This window comes from Rhagoletis zephyria, unplaced genomic scaffold, assembly GCF_001687245.7.
Source record: "Rhagoletis zephyria isolate East Lansing unplaced genomic scaffold, Rhagoletis_zephyria_1.1 Rzeph_scaffold_00393, whole genome shotgun sequence".
In the NCBI taxonomy this organism is placed as follows: domain Eukaryota; kingdom Metazoa; phylum Arthropoda; class Insecta; order Diptera; family Tephritidae; genus Rhagoletis; species Rhagoletis zephyria.
The window spans coordinates 256,683-283,020 of NW_016157477.1; the positions used below are offsets into that span (position 1 = coordinate 256,683).

General features: G+C 36.1%; 2 protein-coding genes across 3 annotated transcripts in view; one reads left to right on the forward strand and one right to left on the reverse strand.

The window, feature by feature from the left end:
• The window catches only part of HmgZ (HMG protein Z), a 44,340-nt gene extending 31,855 nt beyond the window's left edge, over window positions 1-12,485 (reverse strand). The window contains exon 1 of one of the 2 annotated variants that reach the window (XM_017611317.1): window positions 12,276-12,485. The gene's annotated coding sequence lies outside the window, so the exon portion shown is untranslated. Of the gene's footprint in view, window positions 1-2,759; window positions 3,397-12,275 lie in introns of those variants that run through there. The other variant, XM_017611316.1, reaches the window with a different exon arrangement.
• A 176-nt stretch (window positions 12,486-12,661) lies between these two features.
• LOC108359443 (uncharacterized) lies at window positions 12,662-25,669 on the forward strand. Its single transcript, XM_017611318.1, has 3 exons — window positions 12,662-12,945; window positions 25,291-25,469; window positions 25,539-25,669. Exons 1-3 carry the CDS (start codon window positions 12,916-12,918, stop codon window positions 25,660-25,662), a joined length of 333 nt encoding a protein of 110 aa, XP_017466807.1. The 5' UTR covers window positions 12,662-12,915; the 3' UTR covers window positions 25,663-25,669.
• Window positions 25,670-26,338: the final 669 nt, after the last annotated feature.

The window sequence follows — 26,338 nt, forward strand, 5'->3', positions numbered from 1 at the left end:
TCTGTCAGGACTTGGAAGCGGTGGAATTGGTATTTCATCCGAATGCGGTAGAGGTATTTGTGCACTTTTAACAGATATGTAAACTCTTCGTTTAAGGCCTTTACGATTTACTCCACATATTTTGTTTGCGCAAGCGTAACAGTTGTCGGAATTGTGCTCTCCTGGATCAGTCCAAATCATTGGTACACCAAAACGAAGTGAACTGCGTTTCCCTTGGATCCACATGTTAAGACCATTGTAGCACGTTTTACAAATTTTGTCTGGGACCCACGAAACGCCGCGAATTATTTCGGAATCAAAATAAAGTTTAAAAGTGCGCTCCACTTGCTCAGTGAGTAATGCAGTATTTGTTGAAAAAGCTCTTTTGCCACAAACGTAACAAAATAAATTAATATTTTCTGGACAATTTGCACTCATTTCGGTTTTTACGTGACACTTTTTTCCGTTTTGGATTTTTTATGAATTAAAAAAAAAAAATTTTAATTTTTAGGCAAAAATAATTTTTTTTTTCTTCATACATTTATTTTTACCGGCAAAACTGTTGAGTATATAGAAAAGCGTTATATTAGCAGATTAAATGAATTGTAATTTTTATTTTTTTTTAATTTGTTTGAGCAAAATCGGACTAGTGGTTCTCGAGTTATGTCAAAAAAAAAGACCACAAACGAAGCGAAACGCCGGGCCACGTATAACTTGTTTTTGACCGATATAACATTTCCCGTTGGTTTCATCCCATCCCGATTTTGACTGTCGCATAGTGTAATCAATATTTTTCATTTTGTTGGAACTACACTGAAGAATAATCCGCTCATTTTGAAAAAACTCAGAACAGCACAGCCAAAACTTGATAATCCGAACTAATGATTGTAAAGCTGATTCGAATTATTGAAACTGTCGGCTTGTCAGGTAGCTTCCGAATATAAAAGTTTATTAAGGAAAACACAATTTTAAAAAAGCCAAACATTTAATTTATGAGACTTATAAAATAGCATATTTTTTAAATTAAAAAATTTGTATTATTAATTTTCTTATAATTTTCAACACACCACATAAACTGAATAAATATGCACACACACTCTCGCCGAGTTGGATTCTTACCGCAAAGCATGCGGTTCGGATTCTATGTAGAACTGCAATTAATTCGGATTAATAAGTACCTAATGCTGTGAGAACACAGTTCTTCATATTACCGAATATTGGGATTATCGACTAGTCAGGCCATCGAGTTTCGACTGCAATTGCACTTTTCAGTATTTAGGTAATGCTGAATTCACAGACCTTAATATGTAGCAATTTTAATTTCCTTGCCAATGTTTTCTAAACTCTAACTCGATTTTGGTTGTTATGGTACGAAAGATTCTGTTTATATTAATTTAAAATTTGTTTATGTATTTTTTTTAACTTTTATTACTTTAGGTAATGCTGAATTCACAGACCTTAATATGTAGTAATTTAAATTTTCTTGCTAACGTTTTCTAAACTCTAACTCGATTTTAGCTGTTATTGTACGAAATATTCTGTTTATATTAATTTAGAATTTGTTTATGTATTTTATTTTTTTATTTTTATTATTTGTATGTGTACAGTGAGCACCAGTGAAAATCGCACAGTTACCTTTTAAAATATTTTTGAAAATGACAACAAAACTAACACATAACTCCTAAGTTTCAAATTTTTTAACGAATTAAAAAAAATCATCAAAATTTCAAACATTTAATCCAATTTTTTTTTTTTAATTTTCAGGTAAGCAGTTTAATTAATTAAATTTAATTTCTTCGTGGACATTATTTTCAAAAAACAAAAAATTTACTGTACGATTTTCACTGACACTCACTGTACATACCACACATACATACATATGTAGTACATAATACGTACCGTATTTATTTTTGCATTCGTTTCTTTTTCTGTTAAATAGCATCAACTACTAAAGGATATTTTTCAAAACGTTTTCATTTTACTAGCAGTTCAAAATACTTTTTCTAAACGTTACGCTTCATACAAGCGCCTAATTTTCAAACAACGAACTGTGCGAACTAATTCAAATCTGTTGATACCTCGCTTGTTGGCGATAGCGCCAATGCGCCAACATAATGATTGAAATCTATGCATTTGCAATTGTAAGCTATACTTTCGTTTCGGATAGATACACAGCAATTGCATGAAAAATGCTGTTTTTGCACAAAATTCTTCAGAGGATGAAAAAGTTACATGCATGAATATGTACATATGTACATATGTATGTATTTATTCACTATTTATGTACATACATAGGTACATACATACATATGTCTACCAATTAGGTAGGTACATACATACATACATACATACATACATTAACATTAGGAGAACTCTTTGTAAAATTAGACTTCTTGCAAAGCACTTGCACGACGTTTTAAATTTAATAGAACATATCATAAATTAATGTTTCTCAATACGCAAAATTTCATACAAATAACGTATCTATATATGTACATGTGTACATATTTATATGCATGTTACTATTAGCACGACCGATTCTCCTAGTGCAGTTGAACACTTTTCTCGTTTATTACATATGAACATATAGTACGTATGATTTGCGCACAGTGTAACGAACAACTTTAATTGCACTTAAATTTAGTATAGTCGCATGTTGTAGTTAAATTAAATATTTTATATTTTCGTTTAAACAATTGACTTTTAGCTAAACTGTATGTATGTAAATGCACAATATATTGAAACTTATAAAAACTTGAAAAAATTAAAAAATCACTCACTTGAAGCACTGCGTGTATTCGCCTAGCGTTGAGATCAAAACTACAAAATGTACTGTGAGCCCACGGTGGCTTAGGAGACTTTTGCACCGTCTTGTACAGACGATATGAAATCGTAGCAGTAGCAGAAGTAGAAGAAGAAGCAGCAGCACCGCCAGTAATACAGCAGTGCTTGTAGTATAAAATACACTTGAACACGCTGAGTATATGCTGGCCACAGTGGTTGGTCTGTCGGTTGGCTGGCGTACTTCGACGCTATTATCGCTTGATAGCGCTGTATGGCTGGTTTACTTGCCTGTTTGTTAGCTGACTCGAGTCACATAGAACGAAGCAGTAACGCAGTATGAAATACAAAATACTTTGCCTTGGGTTGGCTTGTATGAACGCAGAAGAAAATTTTATACACTGCTGCTACTGCGGCTATTGCTACTCTGGCTGCTGCCCTGCTGCCTTTTCCCTACTCGCTCAACGATTCTTTGCACTAGGTACATACACTTGGGTTGGCGGGCTGGCTGGCTGGCGTACTGTACGAACGAACGCAGTCAAGAAGAACAAGCAGCAGGCAATACAGTTGAGCTGAGTCGAAAAGCAACCACTACACAAGCCAGGAGATACTCGCGTACATAGGCAGCCGCAGTCACAGCCAGCCGATAACGACCAGCAAGCTGGCAGCCAGGCAGGCAGGAGGTGAGCAGATACTACATTGCTCTATAGGTAGGCTCATACAAACATATTGACATCTACGTGGCGCTGTAGATACATTTGAACATGTATAGAGAGGGAGCCGTATCAGCAGAAGCAGCTGCAACAACATCACCAAAGCAATCGCGTAGCTGAGCGAATACAGGCATATTGGCGCGATATAGCTGCGTTTAATATGGCTGGCATACGAGCGACCTAACGAATCAACGAGCCGGTGAACAAACGAATTCGACAAACAACTAACGTACTTGTAGATATATATATATGGATGCACATATATGTATAGACATATGTATATGCATTGTATATATGGATGTATAATTGTATCTGTTGACTGATTTCTATACGTTTTAACCCAGCTCTACTCGAGGTAAAGGCAAACGCAAAGCACATTCATATGAATGTGAACTGCCTGGTTGGCTGCCTGTCTACTTACCTGACGGACTGATTGCACACCAGATTGACGTAATTTCGTACTGACTGGCTGACCGCCCGACTGACTACGGACTGCCTAACTGGCTGACGGTTTGGCCCCTCGATGACTACGCTTCGGATTGACGTACAGCGTGCCTGACTACCGGACTGTCCACCGAGCTGACGTACGGACTGCCTGACTGGCTGACGGTTTGACCGCCCGATGACTATCCTTCGGATTGACGTAGTGACATACGGACTTCATGACAAACTGACTGCCCACCGAGCTGACGTACGGACTGCCTAACTAACTGGCGGACGGATTGACCGCCCGATGACTACCCTTTGGATTGACGTAGTGATGTACGGACTTCATCACGAACTGACTGCTCTACAGAGTGACCACCCGACTGACTACCCTCCGAACTGACGGCCTACTGACTGCTTTGCCTGGCTGGTTGGCTGTACTGAACGCCACAGCTAATGTCTGGTGTAGATACAGGCAGAGCCATAAAGCAAGTAGATATCGATGGGGTCGAGGGGGTTTTGCGCGGGAAAGGGGAAGTGAGAAAAAGTTTGTTGGGGTACGCTGTAATTTTTTGCTGAGATGGAGTGTGGAATGAAGTAAAGTAACCAACAAATTTGTGAGCGAGCTACATATCGTCGCCTGGGTAAAATATTGTCGTATGTTACGCACGTACGTATGACGCTTACGACAATCTTTTGCGAGGATATGTAGCAGACCGGTAATGTAAAGAGCAGCAATAAGAACAACAAAGCGAGAATAACCGTGCAACAAAAACAATGATAAGTACACAAAAATAGCAACAAAGCTACGCATACAGCTGCCATACATACATATGTATGTTTGTGTGTATATACATATGTACCCCGTAGCGAATGTCATGCATTAGTCACTTAAGTGTCTTCAGAAGTCGTTCATGACTTTCATACAAATGGTAATTTATTCGGTGGTGGCCACTGCATCACTCTGTCATGCAGTGATCATTGATGACATTCAAGCGACAATGTCCTGCAATGCACTTTTTCTAAGTGACCGCTGCAAGACATTGTCTGTTAGAAGTCTTTGATAGGAGTACACCTGCATGCCATTATCACCAGTGTCATTGACAGCTATATGTCGTTTAGGATTCACAGCAAGTGCTACGATGTCACTAAATCCTTAATAGTGGCAATGTCACCAGTGAGCATTTTCGCTACTGGGTATGTCTGCATAAGCAGCCGCCATAGTACAGTACTGTAGTACCAGCAAAGCAATGACTGAAGCAACCGCAGCAATAATACCAAAAACAACAAGCGAATGAATGACAGCAGCTTGTACGACTTTATATTTTGCACGAACCACGTACCTAAATATATACATACATACATACATGTTCACATATGCACGCAATGTTCTCCCCATCTACCTTACGGTAAAAACGGTCCCCTCCGTAAGTTCCAGAGACCCGCACCCTAGAACCATCGTCATTCTGAGCTGAATACTCAGCAGCCATCTGCAGCCGAGCGATTGAACGAACTAGCAAACGAAAGAATGTTCCAATACATGTACTTATGCGTTCGCTTGTTTACGAAGGGGTGGCGATGACTCTGTATGAGAAACATATTTTCGTCGCTCTTACAATGCGGCATTAGTTAGTTAGTGGCACAGTGGTGGCCTGCATATTAAGCCAACTTTTTCTATTGAAAATTCAACACTGAATTGTGTAGTTGGTAGAAAATACCCTGTTAGATGTGGGAAGCACTGCCCCAACATACTGGTACGCGAGTGTAGAATCTTTTGCTGGATTGCCGATATTTTAGGCAACCAAGTAAACAACCAGACAGTAGACAACCAGATAGGCAAGCAGCCAGTTAGTCCATCAGCCACAGCGGAAAAACTCTAGCCTCGACATGCATCTACAGCCCATATGTACATTTATTCATACGAGTTTGTCAGCATGTGCATGGAAGGAGAATGCTTGTAAATAGCCGGCATCGGTACCGGTAGGTCGCGGCGCACATGCTAATGATTATATGCCGGCTAAACGAGCGGTTCTCTGCAACCTACTGAACTGAACTGCTTGATTCACGTGCGGAGTGGAGTCCATAGCGTTGTCATACATATGAAGTGTATGCTCACAGAATTTGTATCGTGAGAAATTTGTTTTGCTTCTTCGTCCTAAAGTGATTTGTTTGGGGCTAATTACAGTGATTTGTGGAGGAATGATTAGCCATATTTCGAGGATTGGAGTTAGCTAAGGGTACTTCTCGAGCTTTCTGTATAACTCTTGTGTAGTTGATCTTCTAAAAAAATAGCGTGTGACATAAATCATATAGTGGAGTTAAAAAACTCGTCTACATTATTTGTTGGTGTTGGTGTCTGCGTTTTGTTTCAACTGAAACAAAGAGCGTTATATTGAAAATACGCAGTTTTGTGGTTATGTTAGTCGTATGTACTAAAATAAATTTTGTACTTTTGAGGGAAAGCCATTGGAGAGTATATTATAATTAAAGCGCCGTTTGTGATTGGTTAAATATGCATACTACCACTTGGTAGGTCTCAAGTTTAATTTTCGGTACAAGTAAGATCCAACGTTTTTTTTTAAGTGTCCTGCAGTGGCAAACCTTCGAGTTTGCTTCTGCCATGCTAAACACCCATCTGCCGTTCGAAGGAGGCGTTAAGTTGCTTGTCCTTTTGTTTGTGTGATGACTAGACGCATATCACAAATTGGAAAAGAGCGAACAAAACCTTAACAACAAATGTAAGCGCTAATATTTGTTTAATTTATTGTATGTTTACGGCTGTAAATAATAATAATAANCGAGCTTCTCCTCCGATTTGTGGCGTGCGCCTTGATGTTGTCACACAAAACGGAGGGACCTACAGTTTTATGCCGACTCCGAACGGCGATTGTATTTTTATGAGAAGCTGTTTTTCATGGCAGAAATACACTCGGAGGTTTGCCATTGCCTGCCGAGGGACGACCGCTGTTAAGAAAAAAACCTTGTTCTACGGTTGTAAATACATATTAATAATATCAAATGTTTTTTTCCCATTTCAGGCAACAAACAAATTTTTACCAAGTACATAAGAAGGTACATATGTACGTATGTACCCGGATACGGAAAGTGGAAACATCAAATTTGCTTTATGATTTCTGATATGTTTGTATATACACGAATGTGTGGCCTTTTAATAAAATAACATAAATATACATATAGTATGTATGTATACATATTTGCATGTATAATTTTTACCCGACTTCACAAAAAGGAGAAGGTTTTCAGTTCGTCGGAATATATATATTTTTTTATGCTTGTTACCGCATAACTTTGGACCACGTTAACCGATTTTGTTTTGCGTTTCCTGTTCGATTTTCTTGTTTTTGTTTATTAAAAGCAGCAAATAAATACAAAATATAGAATTCTACTTATTTTTCAAGTTATAGCAGTTGGAACTATTAGCACCGTCGTTTCCGCGAAGCTTACCATGTATGGGGTAATATGGTCACTACCGTTCTGGGAGTAAAGCGAAAAATTATGTATGTATGTATGTACGTTGTGGATTGTAAAGACTTTTTTTCAAATCCAGTGGCCGCTGCAACATTAACATTCGAGTTCACATATGTGGTACTACATATTCGGACTTATACATGCATATGTATTTATAGGTCCATTCTTTTGCAACCGAGCTACAAAAGAACACTCGCTTAAATGATGAAATACACGCAAAGCAACAACACAAACGAGTTCAGCCAGGTCGGTTAAAAAATACGCGACCTGAACAGTAGTGTTAAGTGAAAAACTGCTCTGTTGTGAATTGTTAATGAGAAAGTGGATAGGGAAATCGTTGTTTTCGTATATACATGATTTATATTTTAAAAATATATATATATTACGCTAATACCCCGCATAATTACTAATTTCTATTGTTTTTTGTGTCTAAATCCCGTTGAACTAATCACATGTTTCTTGCCAGCTACCAGCAGGGTTGCTTAAGTAGCTTAAAGGAAGTTTTGCCCGAGTTGAGCGTTCTTTTGTCGCTNAAAAAAAAAATGCAGCTTATGTACATACATATGTGCATGTAAACATAATTCATCAAAGACGGTCACTTAAGTTAAAAATGCTTTAGAAGTGGTTTAAAGTTAAGTAAAAGATAAAATTTCTTAAACTAAACAAACAATTTTTTTATAGCTTACATACATGTATAGAGAGTCGTCGGATGTTTTGATTTGGCTTTTGTTTATTTAACCAAATTTTTGGTTAGATTCCTAAAAACAGTGTTTCTTAAAACAGTACATCGAATCATTGGTAAATTTTCTGTTAAAACCCAAAAAAAAAAAATTTAAATGGAAAATTGAATCTATGCACCATTCTATGGAATGTAGGTCAAGGTGAAATATTAGCAGTAATTAACACTAAATCCACATGTGGCCAAGCAGCAGTACGCACACTCAATATAGCACAAGCCCTGAAGCCAATGCAATAAATACGTAGATTAATAACGATGCCATTCAACAGCATAACCACATGTACANATTCGAGTTCACATATGTGGTACTACATATTCGGACTTATACATGCATATGTATTTATAGGTCCATTCTTTTGCAACCGAGCTACAAAAGAACACTCGCTTAAATGATGAAATACACGCAAAGCAACAACACAAACGAGTTCAGCCAGGTCGGTTAAAAAATACGCGACCTGAACAGTAGTGTTAAGTGAAAAACTGCTCTGTTGTGAATTGTTAATGAGAAAGTGGATAGGGAAATTGTTGTTTTCGTATATACATGATTTATATTTTAAAAATGTATATATATTACGCTAATACCTCGCATAATTACTAATTTCTATTGTTTTTTGTGTCTAAATCCCGTTGAACTAATCACATGTTTCTTGCCAGCTACCAGCAGGGTTGCTTAAGTAGCTTAAAGGAAGTTTTGCCCGAGTTGAGCGTTCTTTTGTCGCTCGCTTACAAAAAAAATGCAGCTTATGTACATACATATGTGCATGTAAACATAATTCATCAAAGACGGTCACTTAAGTTAAAAATGCTTTAGAAGTGGTTTAAAGTTAAGTAAAAGATAAAATTTCTTAAATTAAACAAACAATTTTTTTATAGCTTACATACATGTATAGAGAGTCGTCGGATGTTTTGATTTGGCTTTTGTTTATTTAACCAAATTTTTGGTTAGATTCCTAAAAACAGTGTTTCTTAAAACAGTACATCGAATCATTGGTAAATTTTCTGTTAAAACCCCAAAAAAAAAAATTTAAATGGAAAATTGAATCTATGCACCATTCTATGGAATGTAGGTCAAGGTGAAATATTAGCAGTAATTAACACTAAATCCACATGTGGCCAAGCAGCAGTACGCACACTCAATATAGCACAAGCCCTGAAGCCAATGCAATAAATACGTAGATTAATAACGATGCCATTCAACAGCATAACCACATGTACATATGTGCATAAGTATGCATGTGGCCACACAAATTCACTTTTGCCCCATGACTAGCCAGACCGACCGACTGAAAGATGCGTATCTTCATTGACTTAGCTGGCGGACTTGTAGATGATGGAGTTAACAATGGAGTGCGTGCTGCAACGGTGTACTCCTACAACCCACTGACATCGCCTCGCAATTGCTTTACTGTACGTACAGATGTACATATGTATTTATATACCACATGCATATACACATACAATGTACCTCCGTAAGGTTCAGGTACTTGCCTGTCTAAAATTTGCGCGCGAAAGTACTGCGGATGAAGTTCGTATGGTGGCTGTTGGTTAATACAGTGCGTGTCCCTGCAAGCACAGTGCTGTCAATAAAGATTGTGAAGCTTTGTAGTATGAATTTTGACACGACTGTGAATAAAATTATGTGCGCATGGGGTAGTAGTTATTAGACGAGACTGTAGTAGCGTTTAATGGCGAAAGTTGCCATTGCTTGGTCGACGTTGCTATTCAGCATACATTTGTATGTAGTTGAAGAGTTTAAACACATACATACATACATATGTATAGTATGTATACACACATAATTATGCGATTAAGTCCGTATCTCTGCGTTTGTACATTTGTTTGTATAAATGCCACAAAAGTAGCGTGGCAAAAACCAAAAGCCTACTACCACAAGCGAACAAAACGTGCGTTTGCCAGCGAGGGAGGCTCAACATAGCCAACAACATATTGTAATACATATCGGCCATTAGTCCGAAATAGCTAGCAGAGCTTTGATTCAGCTTTGCTTCCACCCTTGCATGCTCAATATAGGCACCTACATAGTATGCGTACGTACTTATTTATATTTAGGCACATACATACCAGGCATGTTGCGAATATGTGATTCGTATTCGTTAAGCGAATGATTCGCATCATTTTACGCACACGCATTCGACATTCGCATTCGCATCAATACGAATACGTTTTGCGAATGCGCTGCAGGCGCTAAATGGTTAAGTAGTATATCAAGCAACATTAATGGGCCTTCAACAAGTACTGCTAAAAGTCTTATAAGCAAACTATAAATGACTTTAGATTCTTCCAGCGAAAGCGAAGGCTAGTATGTAGAATCTGGAGACATCCACATAGCCAAAATTTAACAACGCTTACGCCAACACAAAACATAAAGATGCCTAACTCTCAACTTTTCACGTATAGGTCTTAAATGTAATTATTGGTTTGAAATATGAATTTATCTGTCAGTATTCGCTGCCATGCGTGTATTGGAGCAAGCACTGGCGTTAGTCGCGCTGCTGTCGAAGCGACGCCAACGCCAATGCAACGCCAAAGTTGTATGTGAACAATCGACGCCAACGCCAATGCAACGCCAAAGTTGTCTGTAAACGGGCCTTTAGGCGCCGAGCTCCGCCGCCGATGCCACCGCACCGAAGTTTCCGTAACTCGGCGGCGGCGCGTGAGAAATTGGGAAAATCAGCGGCGGTGGCAGCGTGGTTTGGCGCCGTAAATGTCTAATACATATATATATATGTATATATACATATTTACGATATTTCGTGCGCCCGCCGCTTCTTTAGCATATTTGTGTAATTTTGCAGCAACGTACAGATTAAAAGCGCACTGCTGATTGCCGCGCGCGCATAAAGACCGCGGGCGCAGCAGCACCCCATAAAACGCTATGAACGTCCCAGTATTGTTCATACATACATATGTACATACATACATACATACAAACGTACGTACGTACGTACTTACGTACTTGTGTGTGTATTTGAAGTCAAGAAAACCATAAATTTAAAATAATGATTTCTTTCACATGAGTTCAAATCAAAAAATACATTTTCCCGATTTTGCAAATTTGGAGCCAATAATTTATTAAATGGAATGTTAAACGGTATAAAGCTGATGAGAAATTTCAAACTTTCATACATACATACATATGTATGTATGTAGGTACATACTTGGATATTGAGATTTGACAGCTCATGCCCTGCGCCCGCGCACTTTCCGATTATGAAATAATCATATCGTTTGCTCGCTACGCAACTCTGCACACAAATACACTTGTATACCTGCATACACATACATATGTATACATATATGTATATGTATGTATGTATTTATGCATACACCCTAACCTAAAAAACGCTATTATACCCCTCGTTTCATTTACATTGCTGTAAAGTGGCGCCCTATTAGATAGGCAGACGTTGACGTTGCCGTTAACGCTGCCGGTGTGAACAATCATCGCCCCACATTGCTCTCGACTGCGTTGCCCCCGTCTAACTGCTCCCTCTGCCCGTGCAATGAAACTATCCTCTTCCCCCCCTGACATCGCCCCTTTCCCCTGGCATCGCTTAGCCACCACAAACCTCGTACTCAGCGTCACACTCTGCACTACACCGCTCAAGCGCCTATACTCTCACACCATCTTACGGCTTTGCTTTTTAGTGCGACGTAATTAACCACATTTTTCAATGTACCATAGAGAAAATTTTCGCATGTTTGCCACATTTTCAAAGCGCATTTTAAATTTTGTATGCAATTTTCAAATAATAACCGTCGTTTGGTTGCTTTGCATGGGAAAATATGAAAAACGCGCGCACTTGATTTTCTTACAGTACAAAATACAGCGGAATATATCAGAAACGAGAATATTAACGCCACTAATCGACGAGCAACGGTACTCGGAACAAAAGTCGTAACGAACGAACCCGCCAACCAGCCAGCCAGCCAAGTACCCGTCCATATTGAAATCTTCCACATAGTTCGTCGGCGAGTATGAAAATTTTATAGAAAACCCACGCCAAATTGGGTCGTTTTCTTTCGCAATTTTTATGTAATAAAATGCAGCGAATTTGTGCGGTTTTGCAAAAATTACACACCTTGAACAATTTTCAATCGATGATGGAAAAGCACTTTTCACTTACCTGTGGCAAAAAACGTTGAAATTTCGATTTTAATTCACGCACTAAAATTATAATTTTCTTCTATACTTCCACTAGCTATGGCTGCCTTGTAGTATTGCTTTGCCAGTATACTTTAGATTTTATTCAGTGCAGAGTTTGCCTTCGGTTTTTGGTTTTGCTTGCTTGCCTTTGCCAGATACCCAAGTGTTTCGTTCGCCAGTTCGCTAGTATAAAGTCGCTGCTAGTAGTAGCCAGCCTATAGCAAGTCATTGTATCAGCCATACGCCAGCCAGTTGAGTTAAGTATCAACGAAGGCAAACGAACGAGCATACGAACGAATGAAATACTCATCACACCACAGTCAAATGACCAGCCAACCACCAGCCCAGCCAGCGTACGTACGTATGGGAGCATATACAGCCGCATAGGCAACAGAAACGGGTTCACAGGGGAGGGAGACGATTCCGCGTCACAGCAATAGAATTGAGGGTGGGAGGAGCGAAAGTGGGCTGAAGGGGGCCGCTTGAAATCGCTCAGTGGACGAGTACAGTATTTCGAGCAAAGAAGAAGCAGTGGTTGAGTTTAACCAGCTCGTCAGGCAGCGGTGCGGCGGGGCGATGGAAACAGCAACTGAAACAACTTTTTAACGAGTGTACGACTGATGATGGGTCTCTGCTGTGCCATGCTAACGGTGGGTTGGGGGTCGGTGTTGAGTAGTATGTCAAAGCAGTGTGTTGGTATACAGTGCAAAGCCGCATTTGTTAAACAGTGGTTAAATAGCACAAAAATGTTATTAAAAAACTAATGGCTAAAAAGCAATAAGCACCAGTTCTTCACAGGTTAAAATTTTACCGGTTAGAATTCGACATTTGTTTGCATCGAAAATGTTAGTTTACAGCCAGTCATTAAGGAACCGGTCTAGAGGTAGACAAATAACGAGACTCTCAGATTTATAGACACACAGAGTGGTATTGCCTAGACATTTTTATTGAGCTTTCAGGTAGTCCTGGATTCAAATGCCGTTAGACGCAGCATACATTTTTTTTATTTTTGGTGTTTTCTTAATTACAAAAAAGCAGCTGTGAAGTGCAGATCGAATCATATGCAAACGCAAAAAGCTCCAAATATATACTGACTAGTACAAAACCATATAATAAAGAACAATTACCCTGCAAAAATCGCGACTACTCCATGCATGCGTGTAAAGAGCACTCCCTAAGGACCAAGAAGTACTCCAAAATTAACCACAATTCATTTAAAAAATATGGTCCAATTGACATTGCGATGTCCTAGGGCAGGACCATATACTCCATCCCTGCATTACATCAGAGTAGCACAAAACTACTCCAACATATTAACAATGGCATTGCTGTTATATTTTTTCGTTTGTACACGCTTTTGTTCTTCACTTCTCAAATGCTTTTTCGAAATTAATAAAAACCAAGACAAAAATTAAAAATTACATGTTGCCTCTGACGGCATTCGAACCCGAACATGCTGGGAGCTAAGAACTAACAGCGAGCATCTCTACACGTTCAGCTACAGCCAGACATGCAAATGTGCTTTCAAATGCTCAACTTCAATCACATTTCGTTAAAACACGAGCAGTGATCGGATAACAAACAATAAGCTGGCGCAGAGACACGAGTTGGTCCGCTACAGCATGACAGAGGAACACTTTTGTAAGTACTCCAATTTACCACAAATAGACTACATGGTCCCATGATTTTTGCAGGGTAACGACAATAGGACATCTTACGTTGAGTTGCTGGACCGGCCCAATGACACGCCAATGTTAAAAATGACAGTCAAAACCATTGGCAGGGGAATTATGAGGGACTAGTACTAGTAACAATAGAGACTATTAGAGGGCTAACCTAGTTAGAATTGCTGCAGGGTGCATACGTACATATATACCCGATATATGTAGATATGCACATATGTATGTATGTAAATATCTAAGTGCTCAGAGGGAAACAAGAAATGGAAGGGAGATATTGGAAATTGGTAAAATCGTACAATAACGACTCCAATATTTTAATTACTACTCGCTTCAAATTCATATCCACCATAATCTACAANTGTTTTGAACGCCCTTCTAGCGCTGACCACTGCCTATATCCTGTCGAAGACCTGGGTTCATCGGCGTAGCCAGAATGAAATTTAGGGGGGAGGGGGGGTTTGACCCTATTAAGCTGGCATTTCAGGGTACTATTTTATATATATATAAGGAAAATTTGAAAGTTAGGGGGGCTCGAGCCCCCCCCTGCCCCTACCTGGCTACGCCCATGGACGTATGTATCTTTCTTGGTTGTAAGCCAATTTAAAACCGATAATAAAATGCTTGACTTTTACAATCACAAATTTTAATGCTACGTTTAAATATAAAGTGAACTTTAAACTTACAGGTTACTTGAGAAAACGGCCCTAAATAGTAAGAAATTCGATAATAACAAAATGTTGGAAAATGAACGGGGTTAGTCAGGAATGGTTTTATCAATTTATAAATTTGTTTGTACACATTGTGTACTTCACACATTACTTTTAAGGCCGGTTGTTAAATGTCACAACAAGTTCCATCTTTTCCCGATTTTAACTGATTTTATTAGTTGAAGAGAGTGCACTTGAAAGAGCAAAGAGCAAAGTTGGTACTTTAAATCTGCTCTGGTCAAGCCTGGTAAATGTCTTAAACAACCAGTTGTAAATCCTTTATGAAACAAACTATAAAAATTGGATATTAAAATATATTTAATTACTTGGAAGAAAATGCATTCTAATGGAATTGTATGTGAATTGGTGCACGTTTCCTTTCTTTTATGTTTGTAATCAATAGCACATGGAACAATCTATATTATCCACCATAAGCATAGTTGTTTTGTAACTAGACCAAAAATAGTCCTCAAGCTGAATGTACTGTAATGCTAGGAATGTAGATGACAAAAATGGTCCAATTGTAACGCTGGATAGAATGCACAATGCACAATGTATCAGTTACTTGTTTTTGTTTTGTAATGTAAAAGGGTCAATTTGACCTGCTTCTTCTTCAATGATATGCAGAAAGGTACAATTGGTCGCAACCAAACGAAATGTTGGTCCAAATTAATAACTGGTGAAGAGACTTTAGGTCTAGTTTATTAACTACTCGTAGGCTATTATTAGCACTTCATTGAGAATATTATTTTTAAATATTTGGAAAAATTTACCTCTTTCTTAAGTACATAATAAGTAGAAATACAAAAAATTTTTCCTAAATATTTGCAATCCCACCCACTGTTCCTCATACTCAGAAGAATCTCGCCATTAAGTACGAGACTTTTCATGCATGTACGTATGTGCATATGTTATAAATGTGTTTATGGGTATATACATCAGTGTTGCCAGAGAAAACCCCGTAAATATCTTAATTTTTCAAAAAACAGAATCCTCAAAATAAGAATGAAGATAAGAAATCTTCGTTTAAAAATACCTCCAAAGAAACACATAATTCTATATTGCATTTACGGCTGTAAATAGCCTTTATTATGTAGACTCAAAAAATAAACAATTTCAAATTAAAAAATCCTTTTTATATCATCTTAAACTAAAAATTAATAATGCCATATACGTCCAAACTTCAAAAGTTAAGAAAATTCGACAATGTTTCATAACAATTGCTAGGTTTTTGATTAGATTTTTTAGAAACAACATAAACAGAATTTTTCCTCTTCCTTCATTTGCTGGTTACCACGATTTACAGGAATAACATAAAAAAGTTAACAATTTTAACTTAAATTTTAAAAATCTTACATCATACACAAAAATCGTTATTCTGAAGACATTTTCAGTGTAATTCTGTAATTCAGTGTAAATTTTGCTTTTAAAAAAATCTTTTTTGAAGATTTTTAATAAAAAACAGGCCAAAAAATCTTCATTTTGAAGATAAATCTTCACTATGGCAACGCTGATGTAGCATATATGATGCACATTACACATACAAACTTGCCTACATACATAGATACATATGCGCAATTCTGTTTTGCACAAAATTTTTGCATTTCAGCTGCCTACATATACCAAAAAATCAGAAAACAAACCCGTTATTAAAAGGGACGGCTGTTACCTGACTTAGCTCTAAATGAGCTAATTTAATAGAATTAATTTTGCAGAAAGCAAAAAAAGTGCTAATTTTATATGGATTTGTGGATATTACTTTGGAACAATACCTGCCATATACAAATCTATACAAAAATTCATTCATACATTCATACATTAGAATGTATGCACGAACGTACACTCAGAAAAAGCATTCCTTGATGCTAGGAAAAAAAAATACATATATGTATAATTCTAAGGATATATTACCTTGAAATGGCTCCAATGACATAGCTGCCTTAATATGAGTAAACGATTTTTCTTAGTTTAAGGAAACACAATTCCTTAGTTTTCAATACTATTTTCTTTCTTCTTGGGAAAAATTAACTTGTCAAGAGGAACTGTTTTTACTAGTGTTGAGAAAATTCACAATTTTATTTTACTCATCTTAAAGAATTGTAAATTTCCTCAGTGTTATGAAATCCTAGGAAAGGGATGTTTTAATAAAGAAATGACGAATTTAAATTTTTATTGTTTTATATTTTATTTCAAATGTTTTAGATGTATGTATCTATGTATAACATATGTCTTAAAAGAACTGCTGAGGTTTAACTAAGAACGTATTGTTTACAATATGCTTATGAAGAGGAGGATATCTTATATCTTTTATGTTAAGAAGTTTCAATTCCCAATTTTGTTTTTTAATATGATATGACAAAAACTGATTTTTTTATGCTACTGTTTCCAGTTTTTCACATAAAATATGAATATCATTATTTGATGCAACTATTACTTTGATAACATAAGCGCAAAATAATGGTTTATAGAAATAAATCACAAATTCAGATTTATATAATGTTCCATTGTATTCAATACTTTCATAACATTTAGACTGCTCGATTACTCCGATATCAATTTTTGTTTTAATTAAAGAATAATATAAAGAATATTGAATTTTGTATTATTTTTTATTAAATTTGTGTTGAGAATTATCGTTATTAATAATTGTTTCTGGAAAAGTAATCGATCATTTTATTGCTAGAACTTCAAACAAAAAGTTTTAAGGTGCTTCATTTCAAACGGTGGTTACATATTTCCAATCTCGCTTTCATCATAGTTGAAATATCGTTTCCGAAGATTGAAAAAATCTAAGTCAAAAACTTTGTTAGAAATATATAAAAGTATAATATTGCAAAAATCATATTTTAATACCCGTTCAAAAACATTATGAAGTTGATCAACAGCTAAGTGTCTAGAACTTGAAAATTATTGATATTATTGAAAATTGAATTTTCTCTTATCGCCGTAAGACTGACATTGTTTGAAGCTACATCTTGTAGGTAATTTTTTTCGTCATATTAAGGAAAAAACAGTAACTCTAAAATAAGGAAACTAGTTTCTTGTTTCAAGGAAATGCTTTTTTCTCAGTGTACGTATGTACATATGTATGTACCTTATCTATACATTAGTGGCGTTTGTTTACTCATTTCCAGTAAAATCTAGTAAAAGTTTTTACGAATTTGCATGTTTTGACGTTTTCGTACGCTAGCAAAGTAGGGGAAATTGAGAGAACGATAAATTACAGTTGAAGTTGCACTTCTTTACTGGATTTTACTGGATAAATTTTTACTTGTAAGAATTTGCCAGTACGAAAAACAGCTGATCGCATGTTGCTGGATGAAATTTAAACTAATAAGGAAACTGTTTGTGGGTTTTTATTGTGGAAATTCACAAAATAAACATATTTAAATATAAAATATATGGGTACTCTTGGTGAGGGGTGACTTTTCATAAAGCGGCGTTCATCCTCTTTCGTTTAGGGGAGCCACGCCCCCTCCCCCACCCTAAATCGTTGTACAAATAGCTAAAGATTTCCCAAATGTATTGTTTTATTACGAATAATCTGCGAATAAACCACCAATTTATCAGCTGTTTATGAAACTTGCAAATTATCACTGGAATAGCGTTCGCGTACTTTTTTGTAAATTTTTTCTATGAGAGCGGAGTCTTAGAAATAAAGCTATTGGAGAGTTGCTGGCAAGTTACTGGATAATTTGTAAACAAACACAACTATTACTAGATATGTTATAAAATCCGTCACTAAAAAATTTTGTATTTGCTTAATTAGCTTGCTCATATTGCACAGCTATATACATATGTATATACTTATAGCAGAATTCATCCTGGCAGCTCCTAGCCACTTCAAATTTCATGAGGTGATAAACAATCTTCGCAAAGTAACAAATTTTCATGTTTACTCGTTACTTGTAACTTTCTCGCTAGTTTGTTCTTCCGTTTTGTTGCCGCATTTTGCCGGCAAGTATGACCGTCAGGGCTACGACCCTATCAAGATTGTACTAAATTTAGTAAGATTTTCGCGAAAACCAGAGATTTACTACGGTACTGTGATTAAGCCACGATCTACTACGAAAGTGCGCTTATTGTCCCATCTGGACTGAAAAAAGTTCACGAAGTGGAACTGCCTATTTTTTTTAAACTTTACTTTCAATAAAAGTTAACACGATGAATTCAGATAATTTTTAATATTTGAGTTTCAAGTACTTGAAAGCAATTCTTGCTCATTCTCTTTTGCGTTTTCTATTTGCTTTTACACGTTTCAATTCTGATGAATTCAAGTTTTTGGTTCTTTAAATGGAAAGCAACGGAAATGCCAAAAGCAAAGCAAGAAAGTTGAAACGACTTGACGGTACAGACGCATGTGTACTCGTGTATTTGAACCGAACCGAACCGCGGTTCAGCGATACTCATGAACCGGTTATTATACCGGTACAAGATTTTTCTAAGTGGTTCGAACCACTGAACCAAACCGCACCGAATTTTGGAGCGGTTTGCAGCTCTATTTGAACTAAATTCCACAGTTATTTTGCTCATCTTGTGTTATTGTATGTACAATAATTTGTTTTGCGTATGGCGACAATTGCGCAATTTTTGGACTAGTTTCGATTTTAGTGTCCAGATAGTTCTGTAAAATATGGATGAGCGTAGAAAAAAAAAAATATTTTTTTAATATTCCTTTTTTGCGTTTTAAAGCTGAAGCTATCAAAATATACAACGCACATTTATATTTCTTGCACATATTTACTTAAGCAACGTTTCTCCAAAATAAGGTTTGCGCAATTTTATTGTGTAGTAATTTCCACAATATTTACTTGTACAAGTCTCGGGTTGCGCAATAATTTTGGGTGGTTTAGGGGCCCTGTAAGTTTGTTTTTCATTATGCAAATAAGCATATAGATTCTCTGTTTTTGTTAAAGCAAGTAATATAATTTTTTTTAACTATGGATTTAATTATAAAATTTTAATTATTATTTGTTTTTCAAATAAAAGTTTAAAAGAGAACAGTTGTGCTTGCTTTTGTTACTTTTTGATACTTTTTCTGCTTGGCAACTGATAAATTTTTTGTTAAGCTCGCTGCAACGCTGGCCCCATATCGTTAACTCTCTGAACTAACTAGCGAATTGGAGAAACAGGGTTGCTTTTCACATGAACATCGCCGATTCACCTATTTTGTTACTTGCATACATTCATACATATTTATGTATGTATATTTGTATATATGTTTACCGAAGTCCCCTTTCAGACACGTCAAGTCCTGAAAGCAATTTTTTTCGCATTCTCTTTTGTGTTTTTTATTTACTTCCACACGCGTCAACTTTAATTGAATTCAAGTCCTTGGTTCTTTAAATGGGAAGCAAAGAAAAGATCAAAAGAGACAAGAAAACTTGAAACGAATTGACGGTACGGAGGTATCTGTACTCTTCCCCTCTCTTCTCACCTCCTTCGCCTACGAACGAGCAGACCTGAAAGCAAGACTCGACGTGTCTGAAAGGGGACTAATTGACATTACAAGCCGGTAGCTTGGGAGCTTTGACGCTGCCGAGTGTGAAAATTAAATACATTTTTATACCCGAGCGCACTTGTGCACTTGTGTTTGTAACAGCCAAAACGAATCGAGATAGATATAGACAAATGTATACATAAATGATCAGGATCTGTCTGTCCGTCTGTCCGTCCGTCCGTGTACACGATAACTCGAGCAAAAATTGANTATAAGCAAAACGTTGAAAATTATTGAAATCGGACTAAAATAACGGCCGCTTCTCATATAACGGTAAATTTCAGAAATGCTTGAAACTTCAATATTTCGAAATTGAAGGACGCTAATTTACTCAAAATTGATACACCCCGGCTTACCATCTAGCGGAAGGTTTCGGAAAGGTGAAAAAACATATGTATATTTAATACTTGCGCCGGGTATTTAATGTTCGGCTCCGCCCGAACTTTGACTTTCTTACTTGTTTAATATGTATTGTAAAAAGTGCTTTTATATGCATTTAGAATAAGTGTTTATTTTTTTGTTATTTTAATACTAACCGTTGGTTATATAGGCTGACTTCCAAAACGTAACAATGCATACCGTTGGATACCGTTCTACTACGGTATTTAAACTATTTGTACCTATATGCAGAGATGCGAAACATTGGCTCTGATCTAATTACTATCTAAAGTAGTGTTACCAGTAACTGGGTTAATAAATCCCGTCTAAATACAACCTAAACCCCGTTTTATTCTAAAGAACAGAAATCCCGCGCTGTATGTATCTGTTATACATAAAATGCTTTCGGATGAAAAATACAAGTTTGTATGTACATTAGGGTGCTTCTTTTTGCGACTATTATTATTTTTTCATTCCTACCTCGAAATTTTGTAGAAAACACCTAAAAAAAATCTCCGTGAAAATAAATAGAGAAAAGAGAACTGTTAAATTGCAATCACATTTATCGCACAGAGGTGAAATACTTGTGTATTACTTTCTTATAGTTGCTCCTATTCAACGCAGCTTTGATAGTATCAGGAATGGAATTCCACAGCCTCACAGCATTAACAAAAAATAGCCGAGATGAGGGCAAATAGGAAAATTTAGGGATAATCAGATATTTATGCCTACACGACTTAGGTAATTCTAACTTCTGTTGAAGATATTTCGCGTTTTATGGTATAATCTTGGCCAATGATGGGTTTTCTTCAGAATTCATGAAAAATTGGGTTTAGTGACCCGTGCTACCTCGTTGGTGGGAGTAAGGATTACGCTGCAATGAATGCTTTTGTAGAGCATTAAATTCTGAAAAAAGCCCATCATTGACCAAGATTATACCTTAAAATGCTTCTGAGCTGTACTTTGGAAAAAAAACAGTTACGTGTATTTTATATCGGAAATCTTGCACGCCTTTGGCGAGTACTTAAGGTAAATATTAAGAGTTAAAATCTTCAGGGAGTTTTTTTAATGTGTTTTCCACAAAATTTCGAGGCAGGAGTGCAAAAAACAATAGTCGCCAAAAAAGCACCCTAATGCACATAGATATGCAGTATACATAGGATTTATATACATTAGGGCGGGTAATTTTTTTTGGCTGTGCGCGTATAGCATAAGAGGATTCTACTTGTAACTCGACGCAAATTTGCCGAAGAAAGCATCGGTCTGAAATCAATTAGGAGTTTGCCATATTGCGAAAATAGGCTTAGAAGAACATGTGTCAATTTTTACTGATGTGCCCTCTGGTAGAAGCTTTAAGAAAAAGAGAAATGCAGAAATGGATTCTTCATACTAAAAAACCCCTACAGCATGTTTTTGTACAAAATTTAAGCAATTCTTTACGATACTTCAGCAAAGTGCTAAGAAACATATTTTCACAATTTGGCAAATTCCAAATTGATTTTAGAGCCATGGTTTCTTCGGCGAAGTTGCTTAGAATTACACGTATGTATGTATGTGCAATACGCGCATAGTAGAAAAAATCTCCCATACAAATTTACCCGACATTATATACCTACATATTTTACACAAACAGTCTTTTCATTCGATTTCGCGTTTAAATTGATCAGATTATATTACGTTTATGCCCACGTATTATTTGCAAATAACAATTGCCAAATGGTAATCTTTGCCGTATAAACGCTGAGTTAAATTTTTATTTGCAAATAACTAAATCACGCAAATAAGTATTGATTAGTGGTACTATTTGCAAATAAGCGCAAGACGCCGCCATTTTAGGTTTATTTTCTTTTTCGATGGTCATCTCATTGACTTTTTTAACCAAGACGTTGCCATTTTTACTTTATTTTCCTCTTCGATGGTCATATTATTGCCTTTTTATAATCAGGCAATATTAAAAAATTTGTCTATAGCATAAACAGTGAGTAAAGTATTTGCAAATTATTTTTATTTGCAAATAGCTTACGTATAAACGTAGTAACAGAGGTTACGAACAAGGAAATATTGAGTACTATTTTTTCTTTTAAAACCGAAGCAGTAGAGAAATGCTATTTTTAATTTTTTCTCGAATTATTGAAAAAAAAATATTATAAAAATTAAAATATGGGCATATTTGGTGGAACTGATTATATAAAAAAAAATAATTTTTTATTACATTTGGCGGATTCGAGGTAGTGCGCGCCAAGCGGCGATATGCACCCAAAAAAAAAACTTCTCTTAATTGAAGAAAAACAGGAATCAAAATGAAGAAAAATGGGAACGAAACAGCACTAAAGAAGTATTAACCTCTTTTCATGCCCAACATTTCTTCAAAATGATAGATTACATCCACGGTCCCATATTTTCGTGTACGTTTTTACACATTCCAAAGAAAAATTACGCATTCGGGAGAATTTTTTACTCATTCGGAAGAATTTTCGACCTTAAAGTAAGGAAAGTTTTCTTTGATCCAGAGATGGATTTTTGGTTCAGTGTGTATAAATATTAAAGCAAACAACATTGTATTTATCCGTTTAAATGTAACGCATCGAAAGTGTCCTTTGACCTCATAAAATAAGGTAAATTTATATGTATGTATGTACATACATAGGTATGTATGTCTGTTAATTTTTTGTAAAAAAAAAAAACAGTAATAAGTACTGTTATGAATGTGTCCAAACAACAACAACATGCAGCCTTCAACCCCAATTATTGCAACAATAAACGTATACAACACCACAAATAATAGCAGAACACTGTATGGAAGTCTATGCGTACGCGGAACTAAACTTAACGGCTAAGGTCCTTACTTCAAAGGCATTTATGCAAGCACACCAGGGTATAAAATTACCACTCGAGGATGAATGTTCAATTTCAATCTTAGTTTTCCCGCATATTTTGCTGTTGATGTTACTTCACATATTACAAATCCATGTTCAGATTCAAAGTGCAACGGCTGCTTATCCTTTTGGCGCGCCTTTCAAACACATACATACATATGTATGTACTTACGTTATTTATATCTTTTTTAATGTTATTCCTAACATTCGCATTTGCGAATGTGAAAAATATGACATTCGAAATATCCCTAATACTAATCCCCGTTTAGTGTTCTGGGAAATTGCAGCAGTAATAGCAGTAGCAAAGTCATGCACCGTGTGGTGGCTTGATTTACACGCTAACCAATCATACCCATATAAACCAGGGTTGTTGCGAATATTCGCATTCACATTCGCAACCGCGGAGCTTCCGCATTAACTTTAACATTCGCATTCGCTTTCGCATTCGCAATAATCAATGCGGAGCTTGTGCGAATGCGAATGTTTTGCAAGTGCACCGATAAAACGTATATATGGCAAACAAAATGACAAACATTTTTGCCTGTGGTCGTAGGAGTATTTGTGTAACAAAACTGGTCAAATGTTATATTTATCAACTTTGATAAAAATTTCGTTAAACATATTATTTCTTAAGCTATATAACGGAGGTGTAAATGGGCAGTCATTCAAGTTCCCACTTCTACTTGACCTTTGACGAACGTCAATGAGATCATAGTCCTTTTAATAATATATATATGTATGTATATTTTTTTCTGTGCTTTGGTTTCTTTCTTTATTATGATTTTTTGCACCAATATTAAAGAAACGACTTTGGGGAATTTATTTGTAGCAAAAATTTTAAAAACAGTAATTTTGTTTACTAGTCGGGCTATATTTTTTTCATAGGGATATATGTACATTGGATCCTTGGCTAAAAGCTTCTGTGGTAAAACTAACCCTTCTTTGCTATATAAACTCAAAGAGTAAGCTCCTTCAATAGGGATTTCCAGCAGAAATGATCAATGTCTGGCTATGAAGAGAATTTATGCTCAAATAACTAAAAATCGATAGGTCTGAACTTTAATTAGATAAGAATTACGTAACTATCTGAGATTTGCCTTTAAAAAGGGGTGCTTTAAAAAAAAATAACAATATTCTGATCCGATTCGGCTGGCAGCCACGACATTGAAATCAGAATTTTGTTAAAAATTTTGATTCCTGAAATATAATAATTTATTTTCGATATCCACCTACTTAGCTCGCTATAAACACAAATTTTTCAAACCAGTCGCAGAAGAAAGTATTAAAAATGAATTACTGAAACTGAAATCGAAAAACGATGATAAAGTTACAGATTCCCCAAATTCTGAAAGAGCCAAAGGAGTGAGAATGAAGAATACTTTTTAAAAAGTTTCAGAATAACCTGACACATCTGGTTTGGCTTGTAAGCGCTATTTAAACAACGATCTCGCCATTATGATAGATTCCAATTATTTCATAAAAATACTTGGCATCCGCATGCCGGATGTTAGCTGTTAGATATTCCCATCCGCTTTCGCATCCGCGGATGTCTAAAATTCCACATTCGCAACATCCCTAATATGAACATACATGTGTACGTATGTACATCTCGTTAAACGTGCAAAGAGCCTTGCCTCGTAGATAGAGTTCTGTGATTGAAGGGAAACCGTTGCATGTACAAATCGTATGCAAGTATATATGTATGCATGAATCAGGGATGAAAAAGTAGGTACAATCGTATCTTTTCCCGGCGTCAATTTCTTCATTTTAGGTATGTATGTTCATATTTACAATTACCTTTTAATCAGATGCAGTTTTAGTTCTTGCCTTTTACTAATTTAATTAATTGAAGGAACTGGAAGAGCGGTTGCCTGTTGGCTATCTGATGAGCCATAATCATCTATGCTCTCACATGTACCGGATTGGTATTTCCACAGAGACGGATTGTCGCCTTTGTACTGAACACATTATGTGTGATTGTCCGGCTTTGGCCAGACTAAGACTGCAATGCTTCAAATCGATGCCCTTAAGGTTAGTAATTCGTCAACCAATAAACTTTTAACATTTATAAGGCAAGCTCTTAAAATTTTGGTCCGTCAGGGTTAGGAACCATCACAGTTATACAAAAGATCTTCTAGGTCGCGGTGTCCCTTTTCGTTACACCCAACACATTTACATTACAATGAGAAGAGCTTCTACTGGACTTAATGGGTTTTATAACTAAGCGGCATATTTTTACTCTTTCATACAAAAATTAATAAAAAACTGTATTTAAACTTTTTAAATAAAACCCTTGGACGTGAAGGGTTAAAATAATATTTTCTTTGCAAAAATTTTCGAAAATCATATTGCAATCAAGAAAACCAATGTTTTTTAATCATCTATTTGTTTAGCCAGTTAGTTTTGGTCAGAAAAACAGGCATTTGGACCATAGAGGATTGTAAGGAATTCGATTCAAACTGAACATTTCAAAACCCACTTACAAGTACTAGCGCTGTATGAGTGTGTGGAGGGTGCTTGATATTATTTTTTAGCTTTCAGAAATTCCATGGTTCGAAAACCGTCAGATGGTAAATGTTAAAATGATAAGAAAATTTAGTTTTGTATTTCCGTGCTATGAAAAAGCATCTATGAAGTGCAGAACGAAAGCGTATTCAAACAAAAAATCACCAAACAAAAGACTGTTTAAGGTAAAGAAAAGTTCGCTTGGAGCTAAATCATATTTTTTTTCTCAGTGTATTTATTATATTCGCCCATACCAGGCTTTGATAGTTCTTGAATTAAATGATTTAAAGGACTAGTTCATCTCAATGTGTAAGAATTATTATTCTGTATATTCTGTAGTATATGTTGTTGTATTGTGTATTTTATTGTTGTAAATTGAATAAAAAATATAACCC